General features: G+C 48.8%; 7 protein-coding genes across 7 annotated transcripts; 4 read left to right on the top strand and 3 right to left on the bottom strand.

The window, feature by feature from the left end:
* Positions 1-1765: 1765 nt before the first annotated feature.
* On the top strand, positions 1766-4207 carry bbp (putative zinc knuckle transcription factor/splicing factor MSL5/ZFM1; the record flags this gene model as incomplete). The annotated part of the gene is made up of 7 exons (XM_057216997.1): positions 1766-1934; positions 1995-2220; positions 2278-2495; positions 2690-2913; positions 2972-3080; positions 3140-3348; positions 3407-4207. 7 exons carry the CDS (start codon positions 1766-1768, stop codon positions 4205-4207), a joined length of 1956 nt encoding a protein of 651 aa, XP_057078880.1.
* A 434-nt stretch (positions 4208-4641) lies between these two features.
* On the top strand, positions 4642-6827 carry N7516_004278 (anion exchange family protein; the record flags this gene model as incomplete). The annotated part of the gene is made up of 5 exons (XM_057216998.1): positions 4642-4973; positions 5050-5198; positions 5249-5336; positions 5389-5885; positions 5944-6827. 5 exons carry the CDS (start codon positions 4642-4644, stop codon positions 6825-6827), a joined length of 1950 nt encoding a protein of 649 aa, XP_057078881.1.
* A 397-nt stretch (positions 6828-7224) lies between these two features.
* Positions 7225-8862, top strand: dbp8 (ATP-dependent RNA helicase DBP8; the record flags this gene model as incomplete). Its single annotated transcript, XM_057216999.1, is given in 3 exon segments — positions 7225-7474; positions 7485-7728; positions 7803-8862. 3 exon segments carry the CDS (start codon positions 7225-7227, stop codon positions 8860-8862), a joined length of 1554 nt encoding a protein of 517 aa, XP_057078882.1.
* A 460-nt stretch (positions 8863-9322) lies between these two features.
* Positions 9323-10481, bottom strand: N7516_004280 (uncharacterized protein; the record flags this gene model as incomplete). Its single annotated transcript, XM_057217000.1, has 3 exons — positions 9323-9859; positions 9926-10084; positions 10161-10481. The coding sequence occupies 3 exons, from the start codon at positions 10479-10481 to the stop codon at positions 9323-9325; spliced, it is 1017 nt and encodes a 338-aa protein (XP_057078883.1).
* Positions 10482-12178: 1697 nt separating this feature from the next.
* N7516_004281 (putative glutaminase) lies at positions 12179-14873 on the top strand (the record flags this gene model as incomplete). Its single annotated transcript, XM_057217001.1, has 5 exons — positions 12179-12485; positions 12540-12939; positions 12991-13999; positions 14061-14191; positions 14247-14873. The coding sequence occupies exons 1-5, from the start codon at positions 12217-12219 to the stop codon at positions 14871-14873; spliced, it is 2436 nt and encodes an 811-aa protein (XP_057078884.1). The 5' UTR covers positions 12179-12216.
* Positions 14874-15611: 738 nt separating this feature from the next.
* stm1 (uncharacterized protein) lies at positions 15612-17218 on the bottom strand (the record flags this gene model as incomplete). The annotated part of the gene is given in 6 exon segments (XM_057217002.1): positions 15612-15784; positions 15795-16249; positions 16376-16499; positions 16559-16726; positions 16865-16883; positions 17030-17218. The coding sequence occupies 6 exon segments, from the start codon at positions 17051-17053 to the stop codon at positions 15612-15614; spliced, it is 963 nt and encodes a 320-aa protein (XP_057078885.1). The 5' UTR covers positions 17054-17218.
* A 580-nt stretch (positions 17219-17798) lies between these two features.
* On the bottom strand, positions 17799-18708 carry N7516_004283 (SDR family oxidoreductase; the record flags this gene model as incomplete). Its single annotated transcript, XM_057217003.1, has 2 exons — positions 17799-18180; positions 18230-18708. 2 exons carry the CDS (start codon positions 18706-18708, stop codon positions 17799-17801), a joined length of 861 nt encoding a protein of 286 aa, XP_057078886.1.
* Between the last annotated feature and the right edge of the window lie 819 nt (positions 18709-19527).

A 19527-nucleotide genomic window follows, 5' to 3' on the forward strand; every position in this document is an offset into this window, starting at 1 on the left:
GATGAATTGGCTACAGACGTTCTGGAGCCTGGTGAAATTCAAGAGTGACCTCGCCAATTCCACGCAAAGTATCTTCTTCCATTGTCATTCATTAAGTCGACGGTTTCCACATGATTTCCACATTGGTCCAGGATACTTACCTTCTTCTTCGGGCGTGAATTATCGAATCAGTGGCGGCATATTCATTGCTTCGTCGATGATCTGGCACAATTTCTAGTGACGCCTTAGAAGTAGAAATTTGTGTCAGAGAGAAGGAGAGAGACTGAGTCCTAGTTATGCTGCGAGGATGGACTTGACTGGCAGCTGAATGAGGAACTTCAGAGGAAGCTAATGGAATCCGCGATTTATCTCTCATCTAGCTCTCTCTCTCATCATATAATTATAGGTCGTCTGAATCTTTCAAGTATTCCCTTGCTCTTTATCGAAAAGTCTCGGTTTTCACAAGTCAGCTCCATATGAGCCTTCACAATAGCTATTAAAGTTGGACCACTATAACCTCCAAAAGGAAATAAGGGATAAGTACACAGTTTATGTCTTAGACAGAAGATACAGGTGGAACTGGAAACTGTCTATTGCGCGGAGAGGAGAAGAAGAGAAGAACTATCTATTGTGGACACCTGATAGATCAGGCATGGTAGTTAGGCTGTCACCACCCCACATAAGTAGCTTTCTCCAGAGATCTCAATCAATCAACCTTTTCTATTACTATCTAAACTAGTACTGACCAAGTAGCCGTGCCAAGCGCCCAACACCAGGTCCCCTGGTGTTGGTGCGCCCCGGCAAACGCAAAATTCCCACCGAACGCAAAATCTAGAAACTAAGTATCTTTTGTATGACTTACCAATACAAAAGGTACTTAATTTCTAGATTTATATAACATGACTTTTCTCCGCACTCGGACGAGCTAAAGTAATAGAAAGTATACGAATATATAGTACGAGTCTAGCTTAATTAATTTAATAGTAGTATTAATTGTTAACATTTAATACGGAGGAAGAATAATTCTTTAGAAATAGCATTATATGGAGTGTATAATGGTTAGATACCTAGATAATTTCTTTATTTTAGCATACTTAATATTCCTTATCGAAGTTTGGCTAACTGATATAGACCTCCTTCACACTATCTATATCTCCTTATATTTGCCCTAACTGGTTCGAGGGCTGAGAAAAAGTGTGTTATGCTAACGGGATACTTAAGTACCTTTTGTATTGGTAAGTCATATAAAAGATACTTATTTTCTAGATTTTGCGTTCGGTGGGAATTTTGTGTTTGCCGGGGCGCACCAACAACCGGTCCCCGGTTGTTGGGCGCTTCCATCATGATACTTTGACGACCATCATGGACAACCACCACCATTTGACGACCACCACCACCACTTGTACAGACGATTAAATAGGCCATCTAGACAAAACTCTCTTATTGGATAATATTGCCAGCAGTAATTTGATTACCCAACCGGAATGCTTCGAGTGGGGACGGTGAGGAAGGGCGGTCAGTCAATATCCAATGAGAGAGTTGTGTTCAGGTGGCATTTAATCGCCCGTACTTGTGTTTGATGAACTTGAAAAGTAAAGCGGAAACGGTCAATGAATCATCCGGGCCGAAGGCCGAATATATCTTCGCCACCGCCTACTAAATAAGATTTTGCTAAAATCACGTGGGAATGGCTCGCCTCTTGTGTCTCGAACATGGAATGCTTCTGTCATCCTTTCCACACTTGATCATCTACTACTCACTTTTTCTTTTATCCAAAGTAGCAGTCATGGCTTGGCGTAACCAAGGAATAACTGGCTCCAACAACATCCCGCTTGGTCGACGACGCATGGGCGGCGACGATGGAGAGGAGGAAAGTCGCACTGCGACCCCTTCTTCTATGCCCTCTTCGTCTATGGGTCCCGATGGCCCAAAGCGTGGGCGCAGCCCTGTTCAAGGTATGTTTCTTCCAAGGTGAAAGGGTTAAAAACAAATTAAGGCTGACTTTTATTTCAAAGCCGATCCAGGTCCCCTGAACACCGATGGCGATGGCAAGAGGCGCAAGAAGCGCAACCGCTGGGGTGACCAGCAAGAGAACAAGGCCGCCGGTCTTATGGGCCTGCCGACTATGATCAGGGCGAACTTTACCACCGAACAGCTTGAAGCTTACACACTTCACCTTCGTATCGAGGAAATTAGCCAGAAGCTTCGAATCAACGATGTTGTCCCCGCCGATGGTGACAGGTACGTGCTTTCGTCTTTTGTAATTTGTGCTTACTTCTATACTGACTTTCTTAACAGATCCCCTTCGCCAGCTCCCCAGTACGATAACTTCGGAAGACGTGTGAACACTCGCGAGTACCGTTATCGCAAGCGTCTCGAGGATGAACGTCATAAACTGGTCGAGAAGGCCATCAAGACCATCCCTAACTACAACCCGCCTTCTGACTACAGACGCCCCACCAAGACCCAGGAGAAGGTCTACGTCCCCGTGAATGACTATCCAGAGATTAACTTCAGTATGATAACTAACCCTCTAACTCCTAACCATTCTTCCATTGCGTTTATCACGAGTCCCTACTCGACTCGAGCTGACAAGGCATACCATCTTGGATGTCCTCAGCTTGTTTCTTGCTAAACCGTGGTGCTTGGTGCTGCACATATTTTAAACAATTACAGGATCACTAACACTTAGCTCTTGCTATTTTTACAGTTGGCTTACTCATAGGACCCCGTGGAAACACCTTGAAAAAGATGGAGACCGAGTCCGGTGCTAAGATTGCCATTCGAGGCAAAGGCTCCGTCAAAGAAGGAAAAGGTCGATCTGACGCCGCTCACGGTAGCAACCAGGAAGAAGATCTTCACTGCCTGATTATGGCGGAAACCGAAGAAAAGGTTAACAAGGCCAAGAAGCTTATCCACAATGTCATTGAAACAGTAAGTTCCCTTCTCTCATTTTGTGGGTTCAAAACCCCCGATATTGACAATTTATCAGGCCGCATCTATCCCCGAAGGCCAGAACGAGCTCAAGCGCAACCAACTTCGTGAGCTGGCTGCTCTTAACGGTACCCTTCGCGACGACGAAAACCAGGCTTGCCAGAACTGTAAGTGAACACCTTTAAAATGTTTTCTTGTTGGGCAATTAATTCTAACTGATCCTCAGGTGGTCAAATCGGACATCGCAAGTATGACTGTCCCGAACAGCGTAACTTCACTGCGAACATCATCTGTCGTGTCTGTGGCAATGCTGGCCATATGGCTCGCGATTGTCCTGATCGCCAGAAAGGCAGTGACTGGCGCAACGCCGGCGGCGCGGACAGACGTGGCGATCGTGCTGTTGGCGCTGGTGATGCCGTGGATCGCGAGATGGAGGTAGGTTCTTTCTTGTTCATGACTGCTTTATCGGACATTATACTGACATCTCACTTAGCAATTGATGAACGAGTTGTCTGGTGGTGCCCCTGGCGAATACGAGCCCCGTCGCATTGAAGCCGGCCCTGATGGCGAAGGCCATCCTGACCGTGATTCGAAGCCCTGGCAACAACGGGGACCACCACCCCAAAGTGATGTGGCTCCATGGCAACAACGCCGCGAACCTCGCCCTCGTGATGACTACGGATCTCGCGACAACTACGGATCTCGCGACAACTACGGATCTCGCGACAACTACGGATCTCGCGACAACTATGGATCTCGTGACGATTATGGATCTCGCAACCAGGGCGGTCCTGCCCCCTGGGCTGCGCAGAACCAACCCCAAGTCCAACCCCAAACCCGCGACTACAATTACGGATCTCAAGGTGGTTATGCTGCTCCTGGTACTGCCCCAAGTACTGCTCCTTGGCAGCAACAGGCCCCTCCTGGCGGACAGCAGCCTGCCTATGGTGGTGGATACGGTGGATACGGTGGATACGGTGGATATGCGGCTTACCCTCCTGGCATGGGCGCTCCTGGTGCTGCCCCTCTTGGTGCTGCCCCTCCTGGTATGGGCGCGCCTCCTCCCCCTCCTGGTATGGCTCCAATGTACCCTGGAGGTGCTGGCAGCCCCCCCCTCCGCCTCCCCCTGGCGATGCCCCGCCTCCGCCCCCTTCAAGCGACCTGCCTCCCCCACCCCCACCTCCCCAGTGATGACCTCGCCTCCCGGCGAGAAAATAATCTCGATGAAAATCGTTTTTCCATGCGTGAAGAAATTTCCTATGGTGGCTTTGAAAGACAATTCGACCAGGATTGATTTCAGAAGCCCGCGGCTCGCTAACAATTTTTCCAATGTCTCCATAGTTGCTCTTTCCTATGCAGTTTCGAGTAATACGACTAATTCTCTTTAGTTAATCTTGGCTTCAATGTTAGTTTGTCGTATTTAACTACCCTGTACACGTATATGAACGTAGCAGCCGGACGAGCTGGGCAGATCCTAACTAGAAGTTGATGCCTCAGGCCCCCACTCACAGGTCTTGGCTTCATCAGCTCCAACATTTCTCCACAAAATAAAGCTCCTCCCTTCAATTATGTCCCAATTCATGCCCTCCTATATTTCTTTGCATACAATACAAGTACCTAGCTCTTCTTAAATCCATGCTAGTTGTATTGCACTGAAGCATCGGATTCATCCCACCATTGCATATGCAAGGGTTGTCACACGGGGATCTGTCCCTCCCAGGACCCAACATGCACGCTTCCACGTCCGCTCAGCGGAAACCTTCTCAGCAGTCGCAGCGGCTATCATCCGTGCGCTCAGCACGGTCAGGTAGATCTTATCATGGTATTGCACGTCAACATGGCCAGTATTTGGACCAACAAGACAGTGCCCAAGAAAACTCGCAGCACCGTGCGTCGACGACAGCGTCAGCACACTCGCCTCAGACGAAATGGTGGCATGTCCACTTGTTCCGTGGAATGATCAACGATGTCAAGCGCAGAGCACCATATTATTGGAGCGATTGGACTGATGCATGGGATTATCGTGTCGTGCCTGCTACGGTCTATATGTATTTTGCTAAGTATGCTCGCTCTGGTTGGACATCAATCAAGATCTTCCTTCGGTGTGTTGTTCCTTTCGCTCACAATCAAGTGTAGTATCTTGCCTGCCCTGGCCTTCTCGTTGGATATGTTCGAGAAGACAAGTCAAAGCTATGGCGTCAATGAAGTTCTACTTGCTTCTGTTCTTGGTGCAATTGTATTTGCGCTTTTTGCGGCTCAGCCGCTGGTCATTGTCGGTGTTACTGGTAAGAAGACCGAACCATATGATTATGAAGTCTCAAGCTGAGCATTGTAGGTCCCATCACTGTGTTCAACTATACTGTCTATGATATCATGGCTCCTCGGGGAACACCGTATCTTGCATTCATGTGTTGGATTGGAATGTGAGTTTCCTTCATCAATTTGGATCATTGACTTGACTGACATTTATTGTAGCTGGTCTTTGATTATGCATTGGATACTGGCTATCACTAATTCCTGTAACGCCCTGACATATGTCACTCGATTCTCGTGCGACATCTTCGGGTTCTACGTTGCTTGTATCTATATCCAGAAGGGCATTCAAGTTCTCACCAGACAATGGGGCTCCGTGGGAGAAACCTCTGCTTACCTGAGTATCATGGTTGCACTACTTGTCCTGATGTGTTCATGGATCTGTGGAGAACTGGGCAACAGCAATCTTTTTAAGCGACCCGTTCGGAAATTCTTAGAGGACTACGGTACACCTTTGACCATCATCTTCTTTACTGGTTTTGTCTACATCGGTCAGATGAGGGGTGTTGATGTCGCCACGCTCCCTACCAGTAAGGCTTTCTTTCCTACAACCGACCGGTCTTGGCTTGTGCATTTCTGGGATATCAGTATCGGAGATATCTTCCTTGCCATCCCATTTGCGATTCTTCTCACAATTCTCTTTTACTTTGATCACAATGGTGAGTGCTCTACAGCGTGAAAATTACACCGGATTTATGACTGACGCGTCCCTTCCAGTGTCATCTCTCATTGCCCAAGGAACCGAATTTCCTCTTCGAAAGCCAGCTGGCTTCCATTGGGACATTTGGCTCCTCGGTCTCACAACCTTCGTGGCTGGAATTATGGGAATACCATTCCCCAATGGCCTGATTCCCCAAGCCCCCTTCCACACTGCCGCCCTCTGCGTCACCCGTCAGGTGGCAGACGAAGACGACACAAACAAGGGCAAAGCTATCCGAGTAACAGACCACGTAGTAGAACAGCGAGTTAGCAACTTCGCACAGGGACTTTTGACACTGGGAACAATGACTGGACCCCTCCTCGTCGTGCTCCACTTGATTCCACAGGGCGTGATGGCTGGTTTGTTCTTTGTTATGGGTGTCCAGGCTCTACAAGGCAATGGCATTACACAAAAACTGATTTTCCTCGCCGAAGACGAGAAGTTTACCTCCGCGTCGGATCCTCTCAAGCGAATTGAGCGCCGTTCCGCCATTTGGGTCTTTGTCGCTCTTGAATTGTTTGGCTTTGGTGCGACTTTCGCTATCACTCAGACAATTGCTGCTATCGGGTTTCCTGTTATCATTCTCCTTCTGATACCGGTACGCTCGTTCCTGCTTCCTAAATGGTTTTCCCGCGAGGAGCTTGCAACACTCGACGGACCGACAGCTAGTCCATTCACCATGGAAAGTGTCGGTGGCACCCACGGAATGGAGGAGTACGATGACGCGACGGCTAGCGGGGGCCGGGATGATTATTCGAGTGGAGGTGACGGAGTCCTGAGAAACCGAACTTCAGCTTCTCCGGAATCTGCAGTTGAAGAGGATGATCTAGAGCGAGGTGAGGCTTATGAGCTCCCCTCCCTTGTTTCACGCAGAAGGAGCACAGCCAGCAGGGTAGACTAAATAGTGCCCACGATATCCTATCTTGCAATAAAAATTTCTTTTCATATTCGGTTCTGTTGCTTTTTTTCGCCATACCATCATTGGAAACCATTTGATGAGCAAGAGCAACCATACTGCTTAAAATATCGATTGATGTCCGATTTCTCCGGCGACAACAACATAAATTAATCAACACTTTCATGCATATTATTGTTCCATAGACTGAAGACAAATCAGTCTCTTTAATAGTAAAGACTCCAGTTATTTGACTAATTATGCAATGCTTGTGTTGTCAACTCCCAAGGTCGTTTAAATGTATTAGTGCCTTATAAACCAGGCCTCCAATCTCCCACCGCTTGTTAGAGATAACTTTTTCTGCCACAAAATTATTTCGTCCTGATAGACAGTCGCAAACAAGATGGCGCCCCCGATCACAGAGAATCCGGAGTTCGAGGACTCCGATGTATCCGATAATTCCGACGTGGAACAACCCGATGTCGACGACCGAGCCCCCAAACGCCGCCGTCTCTCAGAGTCTTCCAACGACTCATACGTCGCACCTGCACCGCTCCCGACCCTCTCTCGTATCAGGAAGAAGGGCGAGGTAGAGGAAGAGCCTGAATCGAAGGAAGAGGAACCGGTTCTCATTAGCGATGCAATTGAGCTGGGTAAACAGAGTGGGCTGTCCACCCTTTTCGGAATTGGACGTCGCGCCTTGGCTTGTCTCTTCGCTGACGACAATGGCGATCAAACGGCCAACTGCCATTCAAAAGACTTGTATTCCTGAGATCCTGAAAGGCAAGGACTGTATCGGTGGAAGTCGCACTGGTTCCGGAAAGACTATGGCCTTTGCGGTTCCGATTATGCAGCAGTGGGCGCGGAATCCATTCGGGATCTACGCTTTGGTTTTGACCCCAACTCGGTATGTTTCGATGTTCATGGTGGATATGAGAAGTCTTATCTTTCGTTTTCAGTCACTGACCTTATTTTCTCTAGTGAGCTTGCACTACAGATCTACGAACAATTCCGGGCCGTTTCCGCGCCGCAAAATATGAAGCCTATCCTCGTCGTCGGAGGCATGGATATGCGCCAGCAGGCTATTGAACTTGCGAACCGGCCTCACGTGGTCATTGCAACACCCGGCCGACTAGCCGATCACATCAAGACGTCCGGAGAAGACACAGTAGCCGGTCTCCGCCGCGTTAAAATGGTTGTTCTCGATGAAGCCGATCGCCTACTAGCCAGTGGGCCAGGAAGCATGCTACCAGACGTAGAAACATGTCTCGGATCACTTCCACCATCCGCCGAGCGTCAAACACTGTTATTCACAGCGACCATGACAGCCGAAGTGCGGGCACTGAAATCCATGCCGGCAGCCGGCAACAAGCCACCGATCTTCGTGACCGAGATCGGCACCGAAAACCAAGGCAAGATCCCGCCAACTCTCAAGCAGACATACCTGAAGGTTCCCATGACACACCGCGAGGCCTTCCTGCACGCGCTGCTCTCCACAGAAGTAAACGTCACGAAGCCAGTCATCGTCTTCTGCAACCATACCAAAACATGCGATCTGCTAGAACGCACCCTCCGCCGTCTCGGCCACCGCATCACCTCCCTCCACAGTATCCTCCCGCAATCCGAGCGCACGGCTAACTTGGCTCGTTTCCGAGCCACTGCTGCCCGTGTTTTGATTGCTACGGATGTTGCTTCGCGTGGTCTTGATATCCCGTCCGTAGAGCTAGTTATCAATTTCGACGTGCCCCGGAACCCGGATGACTATGTACACCGTGTTGGTCGTACTGCGCGTGCGGGTCGGAGTGGTGAGGCTACCACGCTGGTTGGACAGCGTGATGTTGAGCTCGTTCTTGCTATTGAGGAGCGTGTTGGTAGGAAGATGGAGGAGTTCGAGCAGGAAGGTGTCAATATTGAGAGCCGTGTTGTTAGAACCGGTTTGCTTAAGGAGGTTGGCTCTGCGAAGCGTGAGGCTGCCGGTGAGATTGATGAGGGTCGTGATATTCTTGGACGGAAGCGTAATAAGTTGAAGAAGGTTCGCTGAAGAGCATCTTCTTAGATAGATGTTGTCTACCTTGAAATCAATTGATACATTTAGCGGGTTTTTCTCCGGAACTTCAATTTGAGGTTTTATTGTCTTGCAGCATTCCTGGGTGAAAACACCGCGTGGCAGTCTTATGTACTCGCCGAGGAAGACGGCACTGCTATTGGACTTCAAACTTGTATCCTGGTGTTAGGGGAAACTGGTAATTGTTCAAATGCACAAATGGTATCATTGATCGCAACGTATAGACGAATTATTCTAATAATGCTGCATGCTTCCAAAATGGGATAACCCACTGTCATGTTAGAACCAAGACTCGAAGTATATCAACGAATCTCGGAATGCTCGTTCCTTGGCCATATACACCATGCAATGCTATTTAATTCACTCAGACATGCTTCACACGGTAAGCAATGATCTGAAAAGAATATCAACAAAGAAAAAAGACAATGCCGCTGAATCACCCAGTCCACGAGTCCGAACTTTGATTGCCTGTCGTGCTCATGAGTTTCAATAGCCCATCGACCGCGTCACCTCGCTGTGACGGCGACATGGCATCCACATCATCGATACTGAGCTCAGCTCTTGGGCCCATGCTTGTTTCCCTATCGGCTTCACGGCGAATGACCGTGGCCGGAGGACTACTCAGTTGCATTGGAGAACCGAGCCCACGAGGCGGTGTTCGTTGTGTGTGTGACTTTGTGCGTTGCTGAACAACGCTGGAAGACAATGGGGAAGGTCGCCCTGGAAGATCGGGTGTGCTGTGGGAGGGGGTGGAAGTAAAACCAGCGGAGCCGATACGGGGTGTCTTCATTTGCGAGGACGAAAATGATGTGAATTGTTTGCGCGATGAGAGGGGTGGTGTGGAGAGGACGGAGAGTGAGAGCCGTGGGCATTTGCGACTGTGTGCTTCTAGCTCAGAGACCCGGCGGTCGAATTGGTGGTCTGTCACATTGCGCATGGCACTCTGTAGTCTTGATCGGAGAAGGCTTGCTTTCTGTTCAATTGTTAGAAAACTGCCCCGCGGGAAATGTTTTTGATACTGATATCAAGGTCCGCATACTTGTTGGATGAACACTTTTCGCGCGTCGGAGTCTGAGGTAACACTACGCGCTTCTTGCTCGGGGGTGCTGGGCACATTGAAAGATTGATCGGTGTCCATTTGATCTTGAGTTTGGTCGCGTTCTGGTTGTGAGTTTTGTGGTGTGGGGGTTTGGTTGAGCTATTATTCGCGCGTTTAGGGTTAGCTTTGGACTGATCATTCTTGGGACTTCTTTGTCTGTCTCGCATAAGCTTACCTGGTTTTGCATATCATCATTGACAGTGGATTGGACGCTGGGCTGCGGAGAGGATTCCCGCGTCTGCACGTGTCCGAGGTTTTCTTCCATTTCCTCTAATTGATCCCGCGTCCGTTTTTGGCCTGCAAATATGGGAGAGGGTAGAAGCTTCTTAGGTGAGGGGGCAATCGAAATCCGTTTGACCGGGGTCCCAATGGCCGGGAATGATGGTTTGGCGTGGGTGGCGGGGGATAGACACGCGTTTGAGTCTTTCTCGCCGAGAATTCGTCGTCCGTCTTTGATAGGACTGAATTGCACTGATTGCACTGAAGTCGAATTCATTATGGAGCTTAAAGATAGTACCCAGGTGGTTTCGAGGGGAGAATTGAGAATAGAAGGTCGAAGTAGTAGAATCCGGGAGTACTGCGGGGGAGTCTGATATCGACGCGACCCAATGTACAGAGAATTGCAACTTTCAAAGTTATCACAATTGGAAGTAGGAAGTTAAGTAGTAGAAGGTAGAAGGTAGAAAGTAGAAAGTAGGAAGTAGGAAGTAGAAACAGGAAGTCTAGAAAAAGGAAAACGGTCTGGCGCGTGGATCGCGTTTAGTCGATAAGTTACTAGCTTAGTATAGAGCACGGACTGGGACTCCACATAGGCGTGTTGAGCACGCGTTTGGATTTGGGAACATTGCAATTGTTTTGATACTGTCTATGTTGTAATAATAATGGTCTGGTTTAGAATGTTTTATTCTTTACTACTGACTTGTTATTTAATAGACGCGTACTCCGTATAGAATTGACTTTTCTTTCTCGATGCTCCCATATAGGACTTTTTGATATTGAACATTCAATGTCTCTTACGATCTATTTTATACGATCTGGTGTTTCAATTTGCTTTTCTAGGACTATTTTATAAACATTCACGATACTTTCATATACACCGAGTGCTCAACCCCGGCCTGGGGCGCGTCTAGTGCTTTTCGTGTCCTAGATCCACAAGGGCTAGAGACCCACGAGCGCGGTCTATGATTAAATTCTAGAAAAACAGATCTATTGTTTACAATTCACTTGGTACTAAAAGTCTAGCAAGGATAAGTTGATGATATATATGTAATAGTGTACTTGGTTGGGGGGAAAAGAGACTCGCGCCTATGGTAGATTTGAGGTATATCGTGAGTAACAATGCCTTTGTGATGAATGACATTATGGACTCCATGCATCCAGGTGTATGACTAGCGGCTTTTCTTCCTTTTAAATCTCCCATAAACATACAATTAAAGTGATGCCCCAAATTAATACATACTATGTAGTGATTTAGTGGTCTATATAAGACCTTCCCACGACCGACCAATAGTTAACCAATATTGTATATAGTACAACCGCGCTTGAAAAATCGAGACAGGCAACATCAACAGATGTTCAGAATATGACAATAACGTAAACTTTCTTAAATATTTTTTTTCCCATCAAGCAATTCTCCGTGTTTGGTGAATATGTAGACCGAATATAATAGGGTGGATGTTGCCTTAGTTTTCAGACCCTCATTCTGATATAGATCAGATAACGGGGCTTTTCATCTAACTTACCACTGGTGCTTCTGATTGATTTTTGGATAAAAGTACAATAGACTGGCTATATAGGCTATATAGGCTATATATAATATCCGAAATAGGCATATTATATGTATAGTAACTATGTAGTACTATGTATACTTCTGCTCTCTCCGCATGACATCATCGAAAGATGAGGAGAACCCTCAAGGCTGACTTGAATTGTACTATAAAAAAAAAAAGAAATAGTATATATAAAAAAAGCAAAGATGTGACTAGAATAACTTGTTACTATGTAGAATAGAAAAGCCAAGGAAATGACTTCCAACGTTGATCCCTTGATCCTTCCCCCGCATTCATCTTCCAGTCTCTCTTCCTCCCTTGATCCTCTTTGCTTCTTCAACATTGTTACAACTCTTTCAGTTGCACATTCATTGCACATTCGTTACACAATTTGAGCTATTATTCTATCTCTAGATTTTTATAGTGGGACCAAACACTGTGTCACCTTCGCCAAGAGTGACCATGCAGTTGTTACTCGTGGTCCTGGCCGCTGTCTTCCAGGCAGCGGTTAGCACCGCATCTTCGCTCACTCCACCCGTTATTCCTTTGATCGTACGAAATCCATATCTGAGCACCTGGCTTGCAAATGCTCGGGATGCACCTTGGTCAAAATGGCCCATGTTCTACACTGGAGAGGAAGTGGGACTTTCTTTGATGGCTCACCTCCCAAGTCAGAATACCGTCTACCCTCTTCTTGGAAAACCCCATGAATCTTTGGATGATAAGGCAGGGTATGGATTTGGAGAACACTCATATGTGGAGATTTAAGTACTAACCAATCACAGTTACAAGATCAAGTTTCCCAAATATTTTGGCTTGAACTATGATGCCTCAACGACCAACCTGACTTACCATGTTGACACTGGTACCGGAAACCCTCTCGACATTACAATTTCATTCCTTTCACCCATTACGCCAACTTCGACTCTGCGGCAGTCGATCCCGGCTTCCTATGTCACAATCGATGTCCAAGGCGATGTCGATGTCAGCATCTATATGGATGTTGACGGTCGTTGGGTCAGCGGAGACACTGGTAGCAAGATCAAATGGGCATGGGACAGTTTGAAGACCGAGCACGAGGAGCTTACGTTGAATCGATGGCAAGTGCAGAGGGAGAGCGAGCTTCTTCTCACAGAGACTCGCGACCGCGCGGAATGGGGCACTCTTCATTTCACTGGACCATCTGTAAGTCCTGTCTCGTCAAAAGGAACTGATATGTAGCTAATCAAAACCCAGGACGCTAAATTCCAGTCTGGTTATGCGAATGATGTACGCCGAGGCTTTGCAAGCTCTGGAGCTCTGCAAAACACCAACGATAATAAATCCCGCGCTATTCAAGATCGAGCGCCGGTATTTGCGTTCTCCAAGTCGTTCCATCTTGGCCATTCCTCCAAAATTTACGACGACAGAGTCACTTTTACTCTCGCGTTTATCCAGATCCCCGTTGTTCAGTATGCATCATCTCGTGGACTCACCCTGATGCGACCCTTATGGGAATCTTGGTACCCAACAACGGAGGAGCTCCTGAATTTCCACTACAGGGATTACGCGGCAGCTAGTTATCTAGCATCCAATTACTCGCAGCAAGTGGCAGATGATGCGTACTTGTCCGGAGCCGATGACTATGTTGACATAGTTGCCCTTACTGCGCGGCAGGTCATGGGCGCCACTACCTTTTCAGGAACACCGGATGACCCGATCCTGTTCCTAAAGGAGATCTCTTCAAATGGAAACTTCCAAACTATCGATGTCATCTTCCCCGCTTTCCCTTTCTTCATGTACACGAATCCCCGGTGGTTGGCGTACCTCTTGGAGCCGTTGATCGAGCACATGCTGAGCGGGCAATACCCCAATAAGTATGCAATGCACGATTTGGGCACGCACTTCCCCAATGCCACCGGACATCCAGACGGGAAAGACGAGTACATGCCGGTCGAAGAGTGTGGTAATATCCTCATCATGGGTTTGGCTATCGTGAACTCGCTTCGTTATGAAGACACTACCGCGGCCTCGTCCATTTGGTCAACACAGGGGTTGCCCTCGTCAAGCCCTGAAAGCGAGACATCTGGACTGTTCCCTCTTGATAATCTACAGGTACTGTCCGGAATTGCTCACCAAGATAGCAAATGGGGTGGCGGTAGTAAGGGCCAGCACCAGGCTGAAAAATGGGTGAAGCGAAGCTATAGTCTTTGGAAACAGTGGACCGGATATTTGGTCGAGTTCTCTCTTGAGCCTGCTAACCAACGTAAGAACACTTCTCCTGTCTCTTCTGATGGTGTGTTTATCCAAGCTAATCTCGAGGACAGTCTCTACCGATGACTTTGCGGGCTGGCTGGCTCTTCAGACCAATCTGGCCCTTAAGGGAATTGTGGGCATTAACGCTATGAGCAAGATTGCCGAGGTAGCCGGTCATGATGCCGACGCTGCTTATTTCAAGGTATGAGCCATTTTTCATCTGTATGTCCTAGCAGATTTACTAACTACACCCACAGAAAGTCGCCAGCGACTACATTGCCAAATGGGAAGAATTTGGCATGTCCCGAGATGGCTCCCATGCCAAACTTGCCTACGATTGGTATGGCTCTTGGACAACGATCTACAACCTCTATGCCGATGCCCAGCTCTGTTTCCACCTAGAGGATACCGATACCGACTCGCCTGGCTTTGTTCCACGCCACATCTACCAGAAGCAGTCTATCTGGTATCACTATGTGCGTCAGAAGTACGGTCTGCCCCTCGACAGCCGCCACATGTACACCAAGACCGATTGGGAGTTCTTCTCAATGGCTGTCGCCTCGAAGGCTGTGCGTACAGAGATCCTCGACTCCGTCGCTCGCTGGGTTAATGAGACCACCACTGATCGTCCGTTGACGGACTTGCACAACACGGAGGGTGACGGGGGCTTCCCTGGTCCGAACTTCTTCGCTCGGCCTGTCGTTGGTGGCCATTTTGCATTCCTAGCGTTGGAGCGTGCCTGTGGTGGAAAGGCCATGCCTGGCCTGTCTTTCCTCGATGAGGTTGACGAGGAGACCATGGCGGTTTGGACCCAGAGTGCTAAGTCTGCCGCGAAGGACTTCACCATGTCGGGCCATAACCGCCATGGCGAGGGAGAGCTGTAGAAAGAAGCCTATTCATCACAGCGAGAAGTCATAGATGGGAAGGCAGTTGACACTGTGGATCTGCTATCGTCTCTCGTTTTCTTTGTATCCATACCCCGGGCCAGAATTTTGTACTTTTGGCAATCTTATCATTAGTACATAGCTAAATAGGGTTAAGTCCATAGCACCTTGGGTAGATCGAAGTATACATACAAGCCCGATCTTGGTCTACTTTTGTGCAAGTCCATCGTATACATGCTACAACCCCACTGGTGGATCTAACAACATCCTGATTGTCTAGAGTATAAGAAGCAGACATGTCCCGTAATTCAATTGAAGATTTCTTTGCGTTCCTATTTTTTTGTTGACTTCTTCTGGATCGATTCAAATTACATGGGCCCGTCGAATTCAGTCATCCAATTCGCGTTTGCTCACCGAAGGCAAATGTAAACACACACACAACACACATATAAGACCAACCCGGAATATGTCTTTTCCCAAGAGAAAAGAAAAAACTTAAATCTGGGCAGTTTTTGCATCCAGCAGAGCACGGAAAATCCTTCACATCCCACCAACCTCCCCTTAAGCCCAATCCCCCATAGAAAGAGAAAATAAAAACCATCACAGATGAAGCGACACAATAGATACCACCTCCGGGTGAACTTGCACACCTAGCAGATGGAGAAAAGGGATGGAAGAGTCGGGAAGATAAAGGACATCCGTGTCTGGGAGCACGAGTTCCCGACAACGTCAGGCAATTTAGTTGCCGCCGAGGCTGGGGAAGTTCTTCTCGTCGACGGTAGGGCCGGCGGGGCCACGGGCGTTGCCACGGGGAGCACCACCGCGGGCAGCGGGGGGCAGCACCACCACGGGCGGGGCGGTCACCGCGGGGGGCACGGTCGCCACCACGGGGGCCACCACGGCCACGCTCGCTGCGCTCACCACCACGGGCGGGGCGGTCACCACGGGGAGCACGGTCGCCACGGCCGCGGGGAGCGGGGCCGCTGCGGGGAGGCTCGACGTAGCGGAGGTCAACGTCAAGGAAGTTCTTCTCCTTGCGCTGCTTCTCGCGCTTGGCCTTCTCCTGGGAGGGCTGGATGTAGGAAGCTTCCTCCTCCTTGGCGAGCGCCTTGGCGGCAGCCCACTTCTTGTCGAGCTTGGTGCCCTCGTTGGCGGTGCGCTCGGGCTTGGCGGCGAGGGTCTCGCGCTGGGCCTTCTCGGCAAGGTAGTCGGCGAAGGACTTGGAGTTGTCGGGCTCCTCCTGCTCCTCGCCCTCGACGGGAGTCTGGGGCTCGTTCTCTTCCTTCTTGGCGATCTTCTCGCCCTGGCGCTCATCGTCCAGGGTCTTCTCGCCGTTCTCGGCACCCCAGCCCTGCTGGACCTGCTTGCGGGTGTCGCTATATTATCGAAGTTCAGGTTAGTTTCGTTCATTCGTTTCTGGATATTCCCAGCAAAATCTCATGGTGTTTCATGATTTTGCTTCGGGTTTATTCGTTTCATTCGATAGGGATCGGATCGCTTACGTCTGGCCAGTGCGGGACTGGCGGTCACCGCGGCCGCCACGGCCACCACGGCGGGCGGGCTGAGCAGCCTCGTCAGTGGACTTCTCACGGTTGTTGTTACGGCCAGCGTTGCGGTCACGGTAAGCTGTCCAATTATTAGTCCGATTCTTCCGACAAAAAAAAAAGATTATTATAACCACATACCGGCCTCGTTGCCAGCGTTCACACGGCCACCACGGCGAGCGTTGGCCTCAGTGTGACGAGCAGGTTGCTCCTTAGGGGCATCACGCTTTCCGGAGCGGTCAACGGGGCGGTCGATAGCCTTGGTGGGGGGAGGAGCGGGTCTGCTAGGGTCGAGCTCTGGGTCGTTACCTGATGATAGGTAACGTTAGCGATGAATTGGCTGAAGAACGGATGCGAATGGAGCTTTGATTCTTTTTCCGAATAGAAAGAGCTCTTCGTCGTCGGATAAGATAGCCGAGGATTGGATTCAAGGGAGGGGAAATTTACCCAGAAGCTCGTAGAGGTTCTATATGAAATCAAACAATTCAAATTAGTTATTGAACATTAAAAAAAAATAAAAATTCACTTGAATCCCCCAAATCGCTTCCAGATCGCGATTTCATTCAACATTGCGTCGCTAGCAACGCGCAGGAGAGCTCCAATTCAGCGTACCTTGGACCGGACGGACTCCGCCATGACGCCTGTTGTGTTTCGGAGACCTTCCGGGGGAGGCGCTCAACTTTAGACAATCGGTCTAGAGGAGTTAACGGTGCACAAGGCAGAACCCAAGGGAATCCGGCCTGTCAAGATTGATGATGATGAATGAGCAGGGTGAAGAGAGGTCCACGGTTTGTGGTTGCAGGGTGTAAGGTGACTAATCAGGAAAGGCGGCTTCTGCTCCTAAGCGAAGATGCCCGCGCTCGCTGATTGGCTTCCCGCAGTCTAGGGCTTAGGGTACCTTACGTAATCATTACGTCAAGGACTGCTCTGGAGAGTATAGTTTTCTCATCCTCACGGGGTTAATTCGCTGTTGGACATATTATATCCACCTTTTTGGTATATGATCCTACAATATATATGAATATTTCTATATATGGTGGTCCATGTGTTAGCTTAACACAGAACCGCCACGTCCCCAGTGGAGTATGTCGATCTGACTGTGGGCTACACCTGCGTGCTCTATTCCGGCCTTGCAGAAGCTATGTAATCATGTAGCTATCCATAACACAAATATGATGGATAAGTTAGGATTTAAGTTGACATCTGAGTGGGGATTGTTGCATCGTCTGGCTAGTAATTAACATTGGTCATTATTTTCTCCCTTGGATATACATTCCGGTGTCGACATATGCCCAACTCTTTCCTTCCCTTATCCCAAAAGGTAGTATATGGTGTTTGCGAATACAATCCCCCAAGAGCTCATAAACTATGAACGACCTCCTCACTTCTGGGCATAAACTCCGGCCTTGATATCATCCAAAAGCTTCCGGCCAACTGGCTCCCAGCCAAGGAGTTCCTGGGTCTTCTTGCTTGAGGTAGGGTTATCTATGCTCATAACATAAGAAACGAAGCTGTCAAGGCTCCCCACTTCATGAACAGTCTTAGATACAGCAGGAAGACCTAGATTTTGACCAATAGCTTCAGCAATATCTTTCATGGCGACACCCTCCTCACCCACACCATGGTACTTGCTTCCAGCAACACCATTCTCTAGGGCAAGTCGGTAGAGCCGAGCAGCGTCAAGACGATGAACAGCAGGCCAGCGGTTTAGTCCCTCGTCGATGTAAATGGCATTACCCTGCGAATGGGCCAAAGCAGCGAGCCTATCGATGAACGCGCGGTCCTCATCGCCGTGTACAGTAGGCGGCAGACGGACGACACAGCCGCGCACGTTTTTTCTCAGCGAGGTCGTAAACGACCTTCTCATTCCGAGCGCGTACGTTCATCGCATGTTCGAAATCAATGATATCGTCTTCGGTGCCGACGTTGCCCTTGGTGAGCCCGAAGACGAGCCCCAAGGTTCCAGTGGTGGTAACCAGAGGCTTCTTGGTTCCGATCAGGACCGAACCTATGGCTTCGATGGTGTTTTTCTCGTCAAGGCAGTTCTGCTCATACTTGCTGAAGTCGTGGTCAAATGCAAGGTTGATCACGCCGTCAGCCTCGCTGGCTCCTTGTTTGACGACCTCGAGGTCTCGAAAGGAACCACGTAGGACTCTGGCGCCTTTCGCTGTCAGGGCAGCGGCGGCTTCGTCGGAGCGGGCGAGGCCAGTTACTGTGTGGCCGGCGGTTATGAGCTCGTCGACAACTGCTCGGCCAATGAAGCCGGTGGCTCCAGTCACGAAGACGTGCATTATGAAAATGGTTGTAGGGAGGAAGGTCGATGAAGCGTGAAGTATAAAAGGCGGAAGTCTAGGGATTCAGGGATTCTCACCCAGATATAAATTTTTATTGAAGCATGCAATTGAATACGGCGAAAGCTATACGGAAAGCAAGGTCGTGAACCTTTTATAACTAGATCGAGCTCATCGAGGAACTAAACAACCGTTTACAACCCGGAAATAACGCTTTGCTTAACTCCATAGTAGTCTTAAATCTTATGCTAGCTATCATTCTCCCTCGCTTATAAATAGCAGAGTTATTGAGTAACTAACTAATGTCCGAGGTGAAATACAATCGGGTTATCTCCAAGCCAATAAGATCGCCATGTCGGATTTCGGAGTTAAGCACGTCAACAGCGTAGACAACCCAGGCGATCCCATTCTTTCGTGTCGTATATTTGCAACATATGTAGTATCTGATATAATCATGAGTATGGCTGGCACTAAACCAACCGGACTCGGGGAAATACTCCCGCAAGCGTAGAGCGCATGACAAACCAACAGGCAGCTGTCGTAACTGTAGTTTTGGAAGGTCCCACGTTCGTTTTATGGGAACTCTTGGTGACATGCAACTAGGTGTGATGTGATCCAGCCCCATCGTTAGAAATGCGTGTGGTATATATAGTGTTGCCTGCAACTATACTTAAGGCTAAGTCTTTCCATCTGGATCTAGAGAGTGGGTTCAAACTCACAGAACGCTAACTAGTACACTTCGTATGTCGGTATTATGTATATTAGAAAGAAGCAATAGCGGAAGACCCTCGTCTTCTGTCCTGTAATAAACACAAAACC

The sequence above is a fragment of the Penicillium verrucosum genome, assembly GCF_028828655.1.
Source record: "Penicillium verrucosum strain IBT 35672 chromosome Unknown utg000001l_segment0_segment0, whole genome shotgun sequence".
Lineage (NCBI taxonomy): Eukaryota > Fungi > Ascomycota > Eurotiomycetes > Eurotiales > Aspergillaceae > Penicillium > Penicillium verrucosum.